This window comes from Zalophus californianus, chromosome 2 (genome assembly GCF_009762305.2).
Source record: "Zalophus californianus isolate mZalCal1 chromosome 2, mZalCal1.pri.v2, whole genome shotgun sequence".
Taxonomy (NCBI): Eukaryota; Metazoa; Chordata; class Mammalia; order Carnivora; family Otariidae; genus Zalophus; species Zalophus californianus.
The window spans coordinates 201,697,950-201,713,786 of NC_045596.1; the positions used below are offsets into that span (position 1 = coordinate 201,697,950).

General features: G+C 52.7%; 1 protein-coding gene across 1 annotated transcript in view; it reads right to left on the reverse strand.

The window, feature by feature from the left end:
- DLGAP2 (DLG associated protein 2) overlaps window positions 1-15,837 on the reverse strand; it is an 808,900-nt gene that overhangs the window by 7,053 nt on the left and 786,010 nt on the right. The window contains exons 14-15 of the mRNA XM_035726383.1: window positions 15,728-15,819; window positions 2,682-2,834 (exon numbers count right to left, since the gene is read on the reverse strand). Of these exons, the coding sequence (XP_035582276.1) occupies window positions 2,682-2,834; window positions 15,728-15,819 (245 nt within the window). The remainder of the gene's footprint in view (window positions 1-2,681; window positions 2,835-15,727; window positions 15,820-15,837) is intronic.

The following is a 15,837-nucleotide window of genomic DNA, read 5'->3' on the forward strand; positions in this document are numbered from 1 at the left end:
CCCGAGTCTGCCCAGCCCCTCGGCACCGGGGCCTGGCCGCCTGCCCCGTGGGCCCTGCCCGTGACTTCCTCGCATCCTTCCATGGCGGGGAGAGGGGTCTGCGGACCGCGTTACACTTAAGGAACTTGATCCTGCGCCAGAACATTGGCCATCTCCTCCGTCTCTGATTTACTCTGATGTTGTTGCCAGATTAATGGACTCTGTCATCTCTGAGCATTGGCAAATGCCCACCATTGCAAGTTCTCGAGTATCCCGGGTATTCTGCAAGATGCCACTTGACATCCCTGTCACAGTCTTTTCAACAGACTCTGGATTCTAAGGACCTTCATGAAAACCATCTTACATGGGGGAACCATTGGCCAAATTCCCTATTATGGCCCTAAAACCGCTTGACATTAACTAGATGGTAAATAGATGCAAATAATTACTTCTGATCTTTAGCTCATGTTCTTAAATAAGTCATGAAAACAGGTGTATGCCTTTTCTAGAAAGCTCCATCCCACAGTTCTGCAGCGGATGTAATATGTAGTGCTTGTTACTGTTCTGGAGAAAGGTCTGTGTCCCAAACCCTGCTGCGTTATTTACCGTGTATCTTAACTAACAAAGCTGGACACGATGCGGACTGTCCTTCCCAGCGGAGGGGTGACAGAGCCCTACATAGCCAATGACCCCCTTCCCAGGAAAGGGTGCCTGGCATAAGGCGCCAGAACCCCTTTCTTTTCTAAGCAGATATCTAGTTGTTGGGGGAAAACCCCACCCCGTGTCTTTGTCCCTTCAGCCTTTGCAGAAACCCAAATGGGCCGGACATGCTAGGACGTCGTGGGGAAGGCGTAGCTTGCCATGCAGGTTGGACGCCTGTGGCCAAACCTCCCCACTGTATAGTGTTGGATTTGATAGGGAGAGTGTTCTGGTGTCTGACACTATTCCCATGGCTTATCTTAAAATGACTTGGACCAAAAAATTTAAAAAAGCCTTGGGGGGTTACCTGTGGCTCAGTCAGTTGAGTAGCTGACTTCTGATTTGCGCTCAGGTCATGATCTCAGGGTTGTGGGATCTAGCCCTGTGTTGAGCTCCTCATTGGGTGTGGAGTCTGCTTGGGATTCTCTCCCTCCCTCTGCCCCTCCCCTGCTCCTGCTCTGTCTCTCCCCCTTTAAAAAGCAGATTAAAAAAAATTAAAATGACTTGGACCAGTAGCAACGACTTCTTCCTGACTCTTGGACAGGCTCTATGACAATGGCGTAATTGGTTCGTTAAAACGTTCAGCTCTTTCAAAAGTTAGTTCCTGCATTAAGCTCATGACTGGATCTACCTATCTCTTTTCTCTTTGCTTGGCAGCCTCTGAAGTATGGCTGTAGGAAATACACACGAGCAATTCTTGTAGGAGCCTCTCATTTAAGGAGGCTCTCAGCCTCCGGACATCCCGTGGTAGGAGAGGTTGAACAGGTGGCCCTGCAGATCTACAGAGTAGACTTGCTCACGAAACACAAGGCATGGGGCCTCGGTGGTGTGAAAGAGCTGCTCATTGTCTGCACCGCGGTGTACACCCTCAGCAACAGGCTGTCTTCAGTTAGAGGACCATTCCCTATGCATAGCTTAGGTAGAAGGGATTGTATTAGTTGTCAACTACTAAAGAATGAAAGAAGCAGGAGGGATTATTGCAAATCTTTAGACTGGTTTACTGAGTTCTATTTTTAGCATTTTATTAGAATAACATTTTCATTGGCAATCTTTACTTGTGACCTCCTTCACTTCAAAACCAGACCATAGATAGGACTTGCTTATGCCCCGTGTATGGCTTACGGACAGCCTGTGGCTTCCTACTCTCCCGCCGTCAGTGTGAGAGGGGCTTTGTCAGTGGTCTGCAGCGGCATCTACAAGCCCAGAACTCTTCCAGGATGGTCGGTGGCTCCCTTGTGGCAATGGTGATGATGGCTTTTGTTCTAATTACCTGCATAGCCTTATCCTCCACCTCGTGCTAACACCACCGCTTCAAAGCATGCTGGCTTAATTTCATCATTTCACTTGATAATGCCTATCTAGAAAATCAGATTATGTTTACTCAGGTCATCTTTAAAATGTGATAGGAAATCAATGTATTTATTGCTGATTCAGACCTATGTATTAGCCCCACTAAAGATGAAATCTAAAGGGAAGACGTGAAATCATGGGTTCAGATTCAATGGAAACTTTCAGCCTATTTAAGGGCCGAGGCTGAGAGATCTAGAGGAAGTTTACATCATCAAATGGTTCAGTAAAGCTCAAAATATTTTCTTGGCTTTAACTGGAGATAAGCAACTAAAACATTTATCTGAACAGGAAGCAGTCATTGTGACCAGACCCAAAACCTTCCCTATGGAAACTCATCTTTGTACAATCCGAACAAAGGTATGACGAAGACAATTCAGAGGGTCGATCCCTACAAGAAATGAGACTCTAGATTGACATGTGATTTTTGGCTAGTGTCCAAGAGATGCAGCAAGAAAGAGACTTATTTACGACACCTGGCCAGTGACTCCCGCCCCACTCTGCACACACGTGCACGGGTGACAATTTGATGCCGTATCGCTAACCTAAGACCAGGACGCCCATTGCAGTGGAGCACGACTCCTGCAGCTGGACCAAGTACGGGGCGCGGACGAGGAGCGGGGCGTGAGGATGTCACATGCCCGGGGCAGAATTACCTTTCTTTCGGGAGACTCTATTATCTTCCAGTCGTTGAGCTTCAGCTGGTGCAGCTCATCGAACTTCATGCTGACGTCCTCGATGGAGAGCTGCAGCATGTCCCAGTAGCCCGCCAGGTCCTGGGATGTGGGTCTAGGCATGGCGCTGGGGTCCTGCCAACAGGCAAGCACAGTTTACACCTGCTCTTTCCCGCACTTGCCTTTCAAGGACTTGGGTTAGGGAGAAGCCTGGCTAATTCAAACTCTGATGCAAACATTTGAGTGAGCCCACAAAGATCCAGTAAGTTTACACACGTATTTGCCGACGCGTTTTACGTTCACAAACAGGAAAAGGCTACGTATTGCGTGATCCCAGCTCTATGACATTCTGGAAAAGATAACACTGTGGGGACAGTAGAAGGATCAGAGGTTGCCCGGGGTCAGGGGGAGGGATGCAGGGGTGGGACACGACGTTTAGGGCGGGGAGACTACTCTGTGTAGTTACCACAATAGTCGCTACATGTCACTGTACATTAGTGCAAACCCACAGAGCGTACGACACCAAGAGTGACCCTCATGTGCACCGTGGACTCTGGGTGATGGTCAAGTGCCCACGAGGGTTCACTGATTCTAACAGAAGCACCGTCTGTTGGGGATGCTGGTCGTGCTGTGGGGGGCAGAGGGGAACGGGAAATCTCTTTACCTTCTTTTCAATTTTGCCGTGAACCTAAAACTGCTTTAAAACAACAAAACCTGTTAAAGAAGATACATGTATTACATTCATGCATTGTTTCCTTTCGAAAATGCTTTCTTAGGCCTCGAGGATGGGGGCGACTAGCAAAGTTTTCCAACGCTGGGCTGTTCATAAAAGCAACAAGGCAGCTGTGTTTTAGGTCTCCTTGGGGGATTATTCTGCAGATTGGTGCCCGGGACACAGACACGTGTTTGGTGGTGGTGGTGAGCTTGGGCTTGGAGCCGGTTCAGCTTCTGGGTGCTGACAGATCTTAGTGCGAATTCCAACGGCCAGTGACGCTGCACAAACGTTCCACGTGTGTACTTTGCTCCCACGTAGAGGGAGGACAGGCAGGTCCATTTTAGGAAGGTGTACAGTGAAGTCACGGACAGGTCCCCACACGCACAGGTGACGCCGCTGAGCCTCAAACTGGCAGCCCAGTGTGCACACTGTCCCCGCGTGGCATGAGACTGGCGAGGATCCAAAGCCCTTCAGGCGCCTCCATGCTGGGGCCAGGCCGGCTTCACCCTGTACTTGGCCGGAGGCACGCAGGGTTGTGACACCCGGGGTTAAGCGTATGGGTGTTTCTGCGTGTGGCGCCTTTGATTCAGTGGGAGGCCATCTCAGATTAAACAGAAATTTCGGTGAATTTGCTTAAAATGTGCAATTTTCAGCTCACTTGTAAGTTGTTCATGGTAAGCACAACATCCTTTACCTGTGTCTTAGTCCATTGGGGTGGCTGGACAGAACCCCACCACCGGCGGCTGACAAACAGACACGTTGCTCATGGTGCTGGAGTCTGGGCGTCCCAGATCAGGGACCGGCGTGGACATGTCCTGGGGAGACCCACGTCCAGGGGGCTGATTTCTGGCTGCGTCCTTACTTGGAGGAGGAGGGTGTGGAGCTCTGTGGGGTCTCTCTTATAAAGACACTAACCCCATTCATGGGGGCTCCACCCTGATGACTCATCACCTCCCGAAGGTGCCGCCTCCTAATGCCATCACACTGGGGGCAGAGTCCAACACGTGAATTTGGGGGGACACACGCATGCAGCACCCTGGTTTGACGTCACATCAGAATGATCGCTTTCGGCCCCCAGCCTGCTGTGCCCCGTGCGACCAGCCGGCAGCCTGTGTGGGTGAAGGTTGGGGGAAGCGAGCTGCCTGTCGGGCTGGCTCATCCGCAGAAGCCCAGGGGGATGATGGCGTCCGCAGGGTGAGGGGTGGCCGGCTTCCAGGGAACCCCTCGCGGGAGGCAGCACCGTCCCCGGCTGTGGGGCTCTTCCTCTCGCACATGGGAGCCTGAGCTCAGCCGCTGCTCGTGAGGAGAAAGAGCACGGCCATGTTGCGGCCAGGGCTGCATTCCAGTGGTGATGGTGACAGAGCAGGACTCTGATCGCACCCGTGGCCATCCGGAAGGAAGTGGAGCAGGAGGAAGCATCTCCCACCACGGACCCGTCTTCCATCTGAACTGGAGTTTCTAAGGGGGGTTGTGTCCCCTTCTGGAAGATATCACAAACACAACAAACCTTCTCTCTTTTTGTGGGTTTAGGGGAGGACGCCTGAGCGCATCTGTAGGAAGCCGCACGGTGACCCTTCTTCCAATCTCCGAGGTCAGGTTGCTGGGCGCAGGTCACGTCTTCAAAGAGAAAAGCTAAAGAAGTGTTCTTGGCGAGGCGCAGACTCCCACTGACCCACAAGTGGACATCAGTCTCACCTGTCCAGCTGCTCGGCTGCTCTTGAGGCAGGGGTGCGGCTGTGTGCAGGCAGCTGGGCACAGCCAGGCTCTGCCCCACGCCCCCGCCCCTGTCCTCTGCTCTTTTCTGGGGAAGCTGGATGCATCTGTGCCCACTGGACGTTCAGCTACCGTGATACTGTTTTTAAAATGGCCCCTCCCCCAGCAAAGTGACACAGTGCTCTTTCCCAGTTAAATTCACGTCCCGAGAGTTCCTGTGACTTGCTGGCCCGGCTGTCAGAGGCCCCCGTGACGTGGACTCTGGGGCTCCCATGTTCTGGGGTAACGTGCTCAGAGGGGCTGGGAAGCCCTCCTGGGCACACACAGGATTGTGCAGCTTTGCTGGGATGTCGGTCTGAAGGGGATGGTGTTTTTCTACCAGGCTGGCTGGGGTTGCAGTGCTGCTGGTCCTGATAAGGAAAATCTGTGTCCTGAGATGGCCCACCAAGGCAGCGAGAGAGTCCCAGTTCCTGCTCAGGGCTCTTCCGGCTTCTTCTCCCTGCCCCACTTCACGCACACACCCAAAGTGCCAAGTATGCAGAAGTAAAAGTGTATAAATTGCCCCCTTTGTTTGTGCTGGGGCTCAGACCTTTGGAGACCACTCTCCTCTGAGCCCACTGGCGTTAAATAAACCTCCTAGCCTCCAAGACCTCCAAGTGCCGCTTGGTTCTGCCATTGGGCGATCCAGTCCAGGTTCCCTAACATTTGGTTGTCTGACCAGGAAACCCAACCGTGCTGGCCCATTGTTCCCACCACTTTGGGGACAACGGCGGGGCGGTGACAGAAGGAGGAATCGTAATGGAGAAGGTGCGCCCTGCCTAATTTTCAGCCGTCTCCGCCCCGGTCGCCTCGGGCTGGCCGGGGTCCACTGTTCCTGCCAGACTCGAGGAGACTTGGCAGGCGAGGACCTGGTCCTGATGTCAGATTCCAGTAAGGCCTGGGGCTCCAGGACCCAGAAAGGCCCACCCCCGTTGGGGTGGAAGGGGAGCCTGATCACCACCCAGAGACCTCGTAGAGGTCTCACAGGTAGGGATTCCCAGGGAGGGAATGTAATAACTTCTGGAGTGTGAATGTGGGAGTGAATGTGCAGTTCGACCAGGCTTGCTCAAGTGGACTGATTCTGTGACTGCACAGGCGGGCACCCTTAAGGTCCCCAGAAGCCTATGGAGTCTGAGTGGGCCCGTCTGCGATTCCGTGGTGAATGGCACACAGTCTAGGGTGGCACTGGGATAGTTTCCGATGGTAAGTCACAACACTGAGACTGCCATGGCTAAGCTTCACCTAAGCTCCTTCGGGACACGGCCAGACGCGCATCTGATTGGTCTCCTCACCTCAGGAGGCACCCTCCCTTTTGTCTGTCTCTGCACCACCGCACACGGGGACATCACCATGGGGTCAGGGCAGGGTAAACCTACAGTTTTGGAGACCATGATCAAAAATTTCAAGAAGGGGTTTTCAGGAGACTATGGAGTCAGGATGAACCCCGGGAAGTTGAGAACCCTCTGTGAATTGGAATGGCCCACCTTTGATATCTGAAAATGGCCTTCAGAAGAGACATTGGATGTCCCAATGATTCATCGAATGTGGCGAGTTGTAACAGGAGAACCAGGACACCCTGACAAGTTTCTGTACATTGACTCCTGGCTAGGAATTGCCCAGACCCTTGCCCCCTGGGTGCGATTCGCTTGCAATAGGCAGGGACAGGCCAGAGTCTTAATTGCCTCATCCAAGCGACTTAAGGAAAATCAGCAAGAGCCCCAGTCTCCACCAATCCTAGCCAGAGATCCCGAGGATGAACCGATCCTGCCCCCACCATATGCACCCCCAAGACCACCTACACCTGGCCCTTCAGCTCCAGACGCTCTGCCTCCATCGGTCTCGCCGTGCCCCCAGGCCCAGAGGATCCACTTTCTCCAGGACCAGCAGCCAGGCTGTGCCCCAGGCTGGGTGCAAGCACCCTCCAAATGTTAATAGGAGAGCCGTGGGGACCCAAAAGGGGCGATGAAGACTGGGCGGTCCAACCCGGCTGTTCCATGATGTACTATCAGCCCTTCTCCACCACTGACCTCCTCAACTGGAAACATAACACCCCATCCTACTCTGAGAAGCCACAGGCCATGGTAGACCTCATAGAATCCCTCTTCCAGACTCATCGGCCAACCTGGGAAGACTGCCAACAGCTACTCCGCACCCTGTTTAACACAGAGGAAAGGAGGAGAGTGATGAAAGGTGCACGGCAGTACCTGGAAGAGTGCGCACCGGCGGGAGTCATCGACCCTGCTGCCTGGGCTAACACAGCCGCACCCGAAGAGCACCCAGCACGGGACTTCACCCCAACTGAGGGACACATCCACTGGTACCAGGAGGCCCTCCTCTGGGGAATCCGGGCAGGAGATAAGAAACCCATGAACATGACTAATGTATTCTCGGTCACTCAACAACCAGGGGAGGCCCCCGGGGACTTCTACGAAGGACTATGTGAAGCCTACAGGATATACACTCCGTTTGACCCTGAGGCACAGGAAAGCCAACAGATGGTAAACATCACCTTCGTGGCTCAGGCTGCCCCAGATATCAGAAAAAACTTCAGAACCTAGAGGGTTTTGCCCGGATGAACATCACCCAACTAATAGAGATTGCCGGTAAGATCTACATGAACAGGGAGGTTGCAGCTGAACGGGAAGCTGACAAAAAGATGAAAAAGACAGTCAGCCTCCTCATCGCCTCCCTGAAAGAAAATGACAACACAAAGATGGGGAGACCCCAACCACTGAAAGGGGGGAAGCCCAGAACCCCTTGGCAAGGGATCAATGTACCTACTGTAGAGAGAAAGGGCATTGGAAAATGAATGTCCCAAACGGGGAAAGGCTCAGAAGCCCAGCCGCTACGAGGAAGAACCCCGAGGGGAGGCCCTCATAGGCCTTGCGGGAATAGACTCAGACTGAGGGGGACCAGGCTCTTTCCTCCTTGGCCCCCATGAGCCCACAGTCAGAATGAAGGTGGGGGGCCAACCAGTGACTTTTATGGTTGATACTGGGGCTGAGCACTCTGTTGTCACCTCCCCAGTGGCCCCTTTCAGCAAAAGGACTGCGACCATCCTCAGGGCCACTGGGACATGGTTGGGGCAACAGCCCTTTTGCCAGGCTCGCCAGTGCGAACTCGGGGGCCACAAGGTCCGACACTTATTCCTTTATCTGCCCGATTGCCCCATCCCCCTCCTGGGCCAAGACGTACTCTCCAAGCTTGGAGCTCAGGTAACCTTCGAGACCACTGGACACACTAGCTTCCGATTGAACCCAAGGCAAGAGGAAACAAGGTGTCTGGTACTAGCAGTTACCACGCCGAGGAAAGAAGAATGGAGGGTATTCTGTGCCCAGGCCCAACCTAGCAGCCTGCCAGAGTTCAGACTTGCCTTCCATTCAGTATGGGCTGAAAACAACCCACCTGGACTAGCCCAGAATTGGGCCCCTATCATTGTTGAACTGATCCCAGGAACCCAACCTCAGAGGCAAAGGCAATACTCCCTTCCACAAGAAGCTAAGATCAGCATCCAAGAACATCTGACCAAACTCAAAGAAGCAGGTGTTCTAGTCGAGTGCCAGTCAGCCTGGAATACCCCACTCCTGCCTGTCAAGAAGCCAGGAGGGGGATACTGACCAGTTCAAGACCTAAGGCCATCAACAAGGTGACCATCTCTCTGCCCCCAGTGGTCCCGAATCCATACACCCTCCTCGGCCAAACCCCAGGTTCGGGCAGATGGTTCACTTGCCCAGATTTGAATGATGCCTTCTTCTGCCTCTGCTGAGCTCCTCAGAGCCAGCCACTATCTGCCTTTGAATGGTCTGAACCTGATACAGGGTGCCAGATGCAACTGACTTGGATGCGCCTCCTGCAGTGATTTAAAAAACTCACCAACCCACTTTGGAAGTGCTGGCCATGGACCTTGCCAGCTTCCCAAGAGGGGCCACATGATGCACCCTCCTCCAGTATGTGGATGACCTCCTCCTTGCCAGTGACACACAAGAAGACTGCACAAAAGGCACAAAGGCCCTCCTACAGCTCCTGTCAGACTCGGGGTACCAAGCCTCATGGAAGAAGGCACAAATCTGCCAACAATAGGTCTGACACCTTGGTTTCCTCCTCACCCAAGGGAAGAGAGAACTAGGGCCAGAGAGGAAAAGGGTCATCATCTCCCTGCCACAGCCCCAGACAAAAAGGGGCCTACGAGAATTCCTGGGGGCTGCAGGATTCTGCCGCATCTGGATCCCTGGATTCTCGGCAATGGCAAGACCACTGTATGATCTCTTAGGGGGACCAGGTCGAGAACCCCCTGCCTGGACTGAGGAAGCAGAAGCCGATTTCACAGAGATAAAGACCATCCTGCGGCAGGCTCCAGCCCTGGGCCCACCAGATGTAGAAAAACCCTTCAATCTCTTTGTGCATGAAAAGGAAAAAATAGCGCTTGGGATACTCACCCAGACTGTTGGACCCTGGCAACGGCCAGTTGCATGTCTGTCAAAGAAGCCGGACCCCATGGCAGCAGGATGGCGGCCGTGCCTCGGGGTGCTGGCAGCCAGAGTCCTACTCATCAAGGAGGCGGACAAACTCACCCTGGGGCAAAAACTTAACGTCATGCAGTTGCGTCCCTCATGAACGCACAGGGACACTGCTTCCTTTCCAGCTCTCGGCTAGCACTATTACCAAGGGCTCCTCTGCAGAAACCCATGGGTCACCCTTGAAACAGTAAGGACATTAAATCCAGCAACTTTTCTCCCCATGGAAGAGGGGGAACCAGACCATGACCGCTCCGAGGTGACTGATGAAGTCTACACGAGCCGTCCAGATCTGTGGGATCAAGCCATAAAGGACCCAGAGCTCACGCTGTTAAGTGATGGAAGCAGTTACCTACAGGAGGGTGCCCGGAAGGTGGGTTATGCAGTAACCACAACCACTTAAGTCATAGAAGCTAAGGCATTACCAGCTGGATGGCCAGCTCAATGGGCTGAGTTATATGCTTTAGTCCGAGCCCTTAGCCTCGGTGAAGGCAAGCGAGTCAGTATCTATACTGACTCTTGGTACACCTTTGCTACTGTACATATCCATGGAGCCATCTATAAGGAAAGGGACCTCCTAACCGCAGCAGGAAAAGCTATCAAAAATAAGGAGGAGATACTGAGACTCCTTGAAGCCGTCTGGCTTCCAAAGGAAGTAGCAATACTGCACTGTAAGGGACACCAGAAAGGAGATGGCCCCACAGCGCCGGGAAATCATCTGGCAGATGAGGCAGCCAAGACCACAGCCAGTGAGGACATGGACAGAGCCCCTTCCCTCACCATGGTCCTAACAGCCCCGGAAGAAGTCCCTCCATACAGTTACACTAAAAAGGAAAAGGAATGGGCCATGGCTGAGGGAGCCACCCTGACTGAAAAGGGATGGTGGATGATGCCAGATGGGCACATCTTTGTTCCAACAGCAACTGGAGGGCATCTAGTCAAGGAACACCACCAACTCACTCATCTGGGGAGAACTGCATTAGAGCCCTTCTCAAGAAGGACCACTACATCAGTCAGCTGCCGGCACTATGCTGAGCAATGAGTGAACTTGCATAACATGTGCTAAAGATAATGCTTGGTCTGCACCACGGCCCCTGCCAGGTGTCCAGAGGATGGGAGCAAGCCCCTTCGAAGATCTAGAGGTAGACGTCACAGATGTGCAGCCGAGCAGGGGCTTCAGATATCTCCTAGTAATAGTATGCACACACTCTGGGTGGGTCGAAGCCTTCCCGACCAGGATGGAGCAAAGCTGGGAAGTAGCTAAAGTCCTCTTGCAGGAGATCATGCCCCGGTTCGGCCTGCCATTAACAATCCATAGTGACAATGGACCCACATTTGTGGCAGACATTGTACAGGTCTTGACCACATCTCTCAACATCACCTGGAGAATCCACACTGCTTACCGGCCCAAGTTCAGAAAAAGTAGAGCAAATGAATTGCACTCTCAAGAGAACCTTAGCAAAGTTTTGTCAGGAGACTAACCTCCCATGGCCGGATCTGCTACCCCAGGTCTCCTGTTTGCTCGCTGCATGCCCAGGATGTCAGGTTTCTCCCCATTCGAATTAATATGTTGACGCCCCACCCTCCAGCCTGGGGAGCCTTCCAGGATACTCGCATCAGGTTGGAGATAAAGGGATACAGGAGCAGCTTCAGGCCCTGGGGGCCACCCTAAATAAATTACAAAAGTACACCACTGAGAGGGCCCCAATCTCCTTAGGGTCTCAGGTGCACTCCTTCCAGACAGGGGACTCAGTTTGGGTCAAAGATTGGAAGAAAGACCCCCTCAAACCACAGTGGACAGGGCCCCACATTGTTGTTCTAACTGCCCCTTACTGCCCTCAAGGTCTCAGGTGTCACCCCATGGGTCCACCACTCCAGAGTGAAGAAAGCTCATCATCGGATGAGGAGCCGTACCAGTGGAGAGTCCAGCCAGACCTCATGAACCCACTCTGGCTTCACCTTCAACGAGACCCCACCGACTGATGGACACCTGCTCACCGTGGTCCCTGGCTCTCATCGGCGTGATTTCCCTCATCTTGGAAGTCGGACTCTACACTGTCGCCCCTCCTGACTGGACTTTCCCCCAGAGGCTTACTATTGTCATTGCTTATTGGGTGTCCCTAGGGTGTATTACTGCACTTACTGGTCCACGGGTTTCATCTGCTGATGGGTTAGCCACGATGGCTCCCTCTAAGGTCGTAGATCCCACTTTTACTGGCCCTCGGCTGTTTGCTCCTGAGTGCATTTCACCATGTTTTTCCTGGCCCCAGTCAGTCCCGGTCTTCTGCTACCTGCTGTGCTGTTCCTCCGTACTGCCTCTAGTTTGCCCGGCCAGGCAAGAGGGGCAAACTCTCGTTATCACCGTTACTGGCAAATGGACTTTCCAGCTTATCCCCCTGAATCCCACACCAGCGCCTCCACTGACTTCTTCCACCTGGGATGGGCACACACCAAAGGCTGACCTCCATTCTGATGGATGCCAGCTTCTTGATACCTCCTGGGAACCTCATAGACGGTGTTCCTACCATGGCCCTCACTCAGGTTACCGGCTGGTAGATATCTACATCTGTGGGGGCCCTACACCTCAACAGCCAAACACCTGCCCTCAGTTCTGCTCGTGAGCCTGCGGATGTCCATCATGGGTGGTGACCTGGCCGGGAATGGAACGATGGTCCATCAGGTGGCACCTCAAACAGCGCAGTGACATCCGGATTTCCTTGTCATGCAACGCCGCCCCGCCCTCTTGCCCTGGTCCTAGAACCCAGTGCCACGTCATGGGTACAGGAATCATTCTCCTGTTGGGCCAGTATCACCCTATGGGGACCGACCCCATGGCCAAGTTTATGATTAAGTCCATGTTCACCCCAAGCCTTGCAGTCAAACCCCCAGAGTCAGACAGAAAATAACTCACCCTGGCGCATCCCCGGGTCCCCCATCCACACGCAGCAAGCATCTATAGCGCAACTGTTAGGTGTGATTAACGCCTCCCACCAAGCTGTTAACCAACTGCTCGAATCCACCCCTAGCGTCTGACTGCTGGATCTGTATGAAGCCCGGTCCCGTCCAATACCTACGTGTCATCCTCAACCAATCTACCGTGTCACCTCCCACCTCGGCACCGGGGACCTCAGATTATCCCTTTCTGGCTCCGGTACCGCTGTATGGAAACTCTTCCTCTCCCATCACGGGCCACGGTTGGGTCTGTGCGCCTAACAACACTTTTCTGGCTTGTGATCAAGGTGTATACATCTGCACCACCTTGTGTGATCAGTCATGCACACTTGCCAGTCTCTTACCCGATTTTCAGTCCTCCCCGGGAGTGACGCCCCACATATATGGGGACCCCCAGCCATCCTCGATGCTCCCCTGCAGCCGTCCCTCTTATCGTGAGTCTGCCGGCTGCATCAGGTGTTGCCCTCGGCGCCACTGGCATTGGGATGTCTCAGGTTCAGTACCAGGGGTTAACTCAACAACGCACAGTGGATTTTCCTGCCCTCACTCAGTCGGCCCTGGCCCTGCAGCGCCAACTCAATTCACTGGCCTCAGTGGTCCTCCACAACAGGCGCAGGCTCGACTTGCTCACACAGCGCAGGGGGGGGGCGGGCTCTGCCTTTTCTTACAGGAGGAATGTTGTTTCTATGCTAATGATTTGGGGGTGGTCCAAGAAACTCTGACCCAATTTCAGGAATGAGTACATCGCCGGTGGGAATCACTCCAGCAGACAACTTTATGGGATACCCTCTCACAGTGGTTCCCTTGGTTCGCCCCCCTCGTCGGCCCCCTCCTGTTGCTTCTCCTCATAGTAGCATTTGGTCCTTGTATTCTTAATGCCCTTACTAGGTTTATCACTGCTCAAACTGCTAAAACCAGACTCCAGTTACTCCTTACTCACTATTGCCCCTTAGAGAATGAAAATGATGTCCTGTAAACTAGGTGTTTAAAGGGGCGTCAAAGGGGGGGGGAATGATAAGGAAAATCTGTGTCCTGAGATGGCCAACCAAGCCAGCGAGAGAGTCCCAGTCCTTGCCCTGGGGCTCTTCCGGGTCCTTCTCTTTGATCTGCTTCCCGCGTGCACCAATCCAGGTTCTTCTCCCTGCCCTGCTTTGCACACGCGCCAAGAGTGCCCAGTGTGTGGAAGTAGAAGTGTATAAATTGCCCCCTTTGTTTGTGCTCGGGGCTCAGACCTTTGGAGACCACACTCCTCTGAGCCCGCCAGAGTTAAATAAACCTCTGATTCTCCAAGATCTCCGGGTGCCACTAGGTTCTTCCATCGGGCGATCCAGTCAAGGTTCCGTAGGAGTCCAGGGAACCCGTGTTTCCCTACAGGTGCAAGGGCAGATCTTCCCACTCTGCTCTGCATTCTCGTTGTGCAGCGAATCGTCCGTTTGTCCTTGCCTTGAATATATCTACTTTGTTCCGTCCATCCTAAACATCGGGTGGGGGGGGGGGTGGCTCTGGCTTATTTTCTGGGGTCATTCCTTTGATTTCAAACTGGTTAGCCACCCAAATCTTCCAGCAGCTAGCAATGTGGCTTTGGATTTCCGACACAGGCATCTGCTTATGCTGCAGCATCTCTCTCTGGCCGGGCCACCTCAGACACCCACCCCCTCCTGCAACCAATGCTGCAGGGTTGTTTTGGAGGTTTGTTTGTTTTCCCCCTCAAATCCTAGCTAGAAGCTGAAAGAAAAGGAAGCAGCCACACTATGTACTTCAAAACTCAAAAAAGGATTTTTTTAAGGTTGGGATAAAATGCAATGTGACATGTGTAAGAAGCATCAAAAACATTAGGATGGGTAATTTAAAAATCTAACATTAGTTGCTTCTGGCCCAGAGGACATGGACATTTTATAAGCTTGAATAACATCTTTCCATGTTTTAACTGCATGTCCGTTGCTTTAGGTAATGCGTTCCTAAAGACAGAGTCTACCTATACTTACCCGACTACAGAGCTGTATAATGGCCTAAATCCGTTCCTTCATAGACAGTAATCAGACAGACGTGGAGGAGGTGGGAATATGCTCCCCAAACACCACAGCTGAGCACGCCGCGGCTATGCGTTCCTTCCAAGGAATGCTAAACCTTCCTGCTCCCCCTTTCTAAACGTGGGTCATAACTTCATGTCACAGGAGATAAGGGGGTCATGTTATACATTTTGTGATGAACTTCAACGGGGTTAACCAGAAAATGCTAGAGAAAACGTACTTTTTAACAATCCTGATTAAGAGGGATGAATTGGCAGCTCTGATGTGCTTTGCTTTCTTTGATGTGTAAGAACATTCTGTAAATTCACATGTCTCCTTGCAAATTAAAACAACAAAACAAAGTCAAATTGCCGAGCACCATCGCTCCCGCGATGCACAGACCTACTTGTATTTTAATGAAAACTTTGCTCTGAAAGAAATCAATGTATGGATTTATAAAATAGTCTGTAAAGTAATGTGAATACTCCTTAGTTATTTCTACAAATAACATTACATGGATACTTTCTTTAGTTAGACAAAGAAAAGTGTGTGTATTGATTTGTACATAGATATGCAGTAAGTATACGCACATAAGTAAATATCGACATAGATATGGTTTTTCTTTCTCTTTGATGTTCAGGACGATCAGAGCCAAGTTTAATGCCAAGTGTGTTGCCTATTGCTGGTATATTCATTCCACTCCTGACTATGAAATAGAAAGCCCAATTATTCTACCATCTCTTCTGAATCTCTTTGAATGTCGCTGTTAATGTGTTGAGTCAAGGCCCCCCCTCGTCTGTGACATCACAGCTGTTCCTGCCCCGCCTCCCTCCTACGGCTCTTGGGCAGGTGGACCCTGCAGCCTGAAGGTGCCCTGGGGCTCCGGGGGACTGCCCCCTGCGCCACCCACTCCTTCTCCCCCAGCACCGCCTCACAGTGTCCTCTTCAGCATCCCGAACCCGGCCCGGGACGGGCCTCACATTCGCTCCCTGCTCTGCAAAGTGCCAGGTACTTTGTCAGACCAGAGCGGAGAGAGCGGGCCCTCGGCTTGCTTAAGGGGCCCAGGACACCCGGGGCTTTGCTCACCATGTTCTGTTGGCACAGCCAGTAAAACTGCTGGAATTTCTGGGACATCAGAAGCTGCGCACTCCCCACCGCACTCCTGATTTTACCGAGGACTGTGAACAAAACAAAAC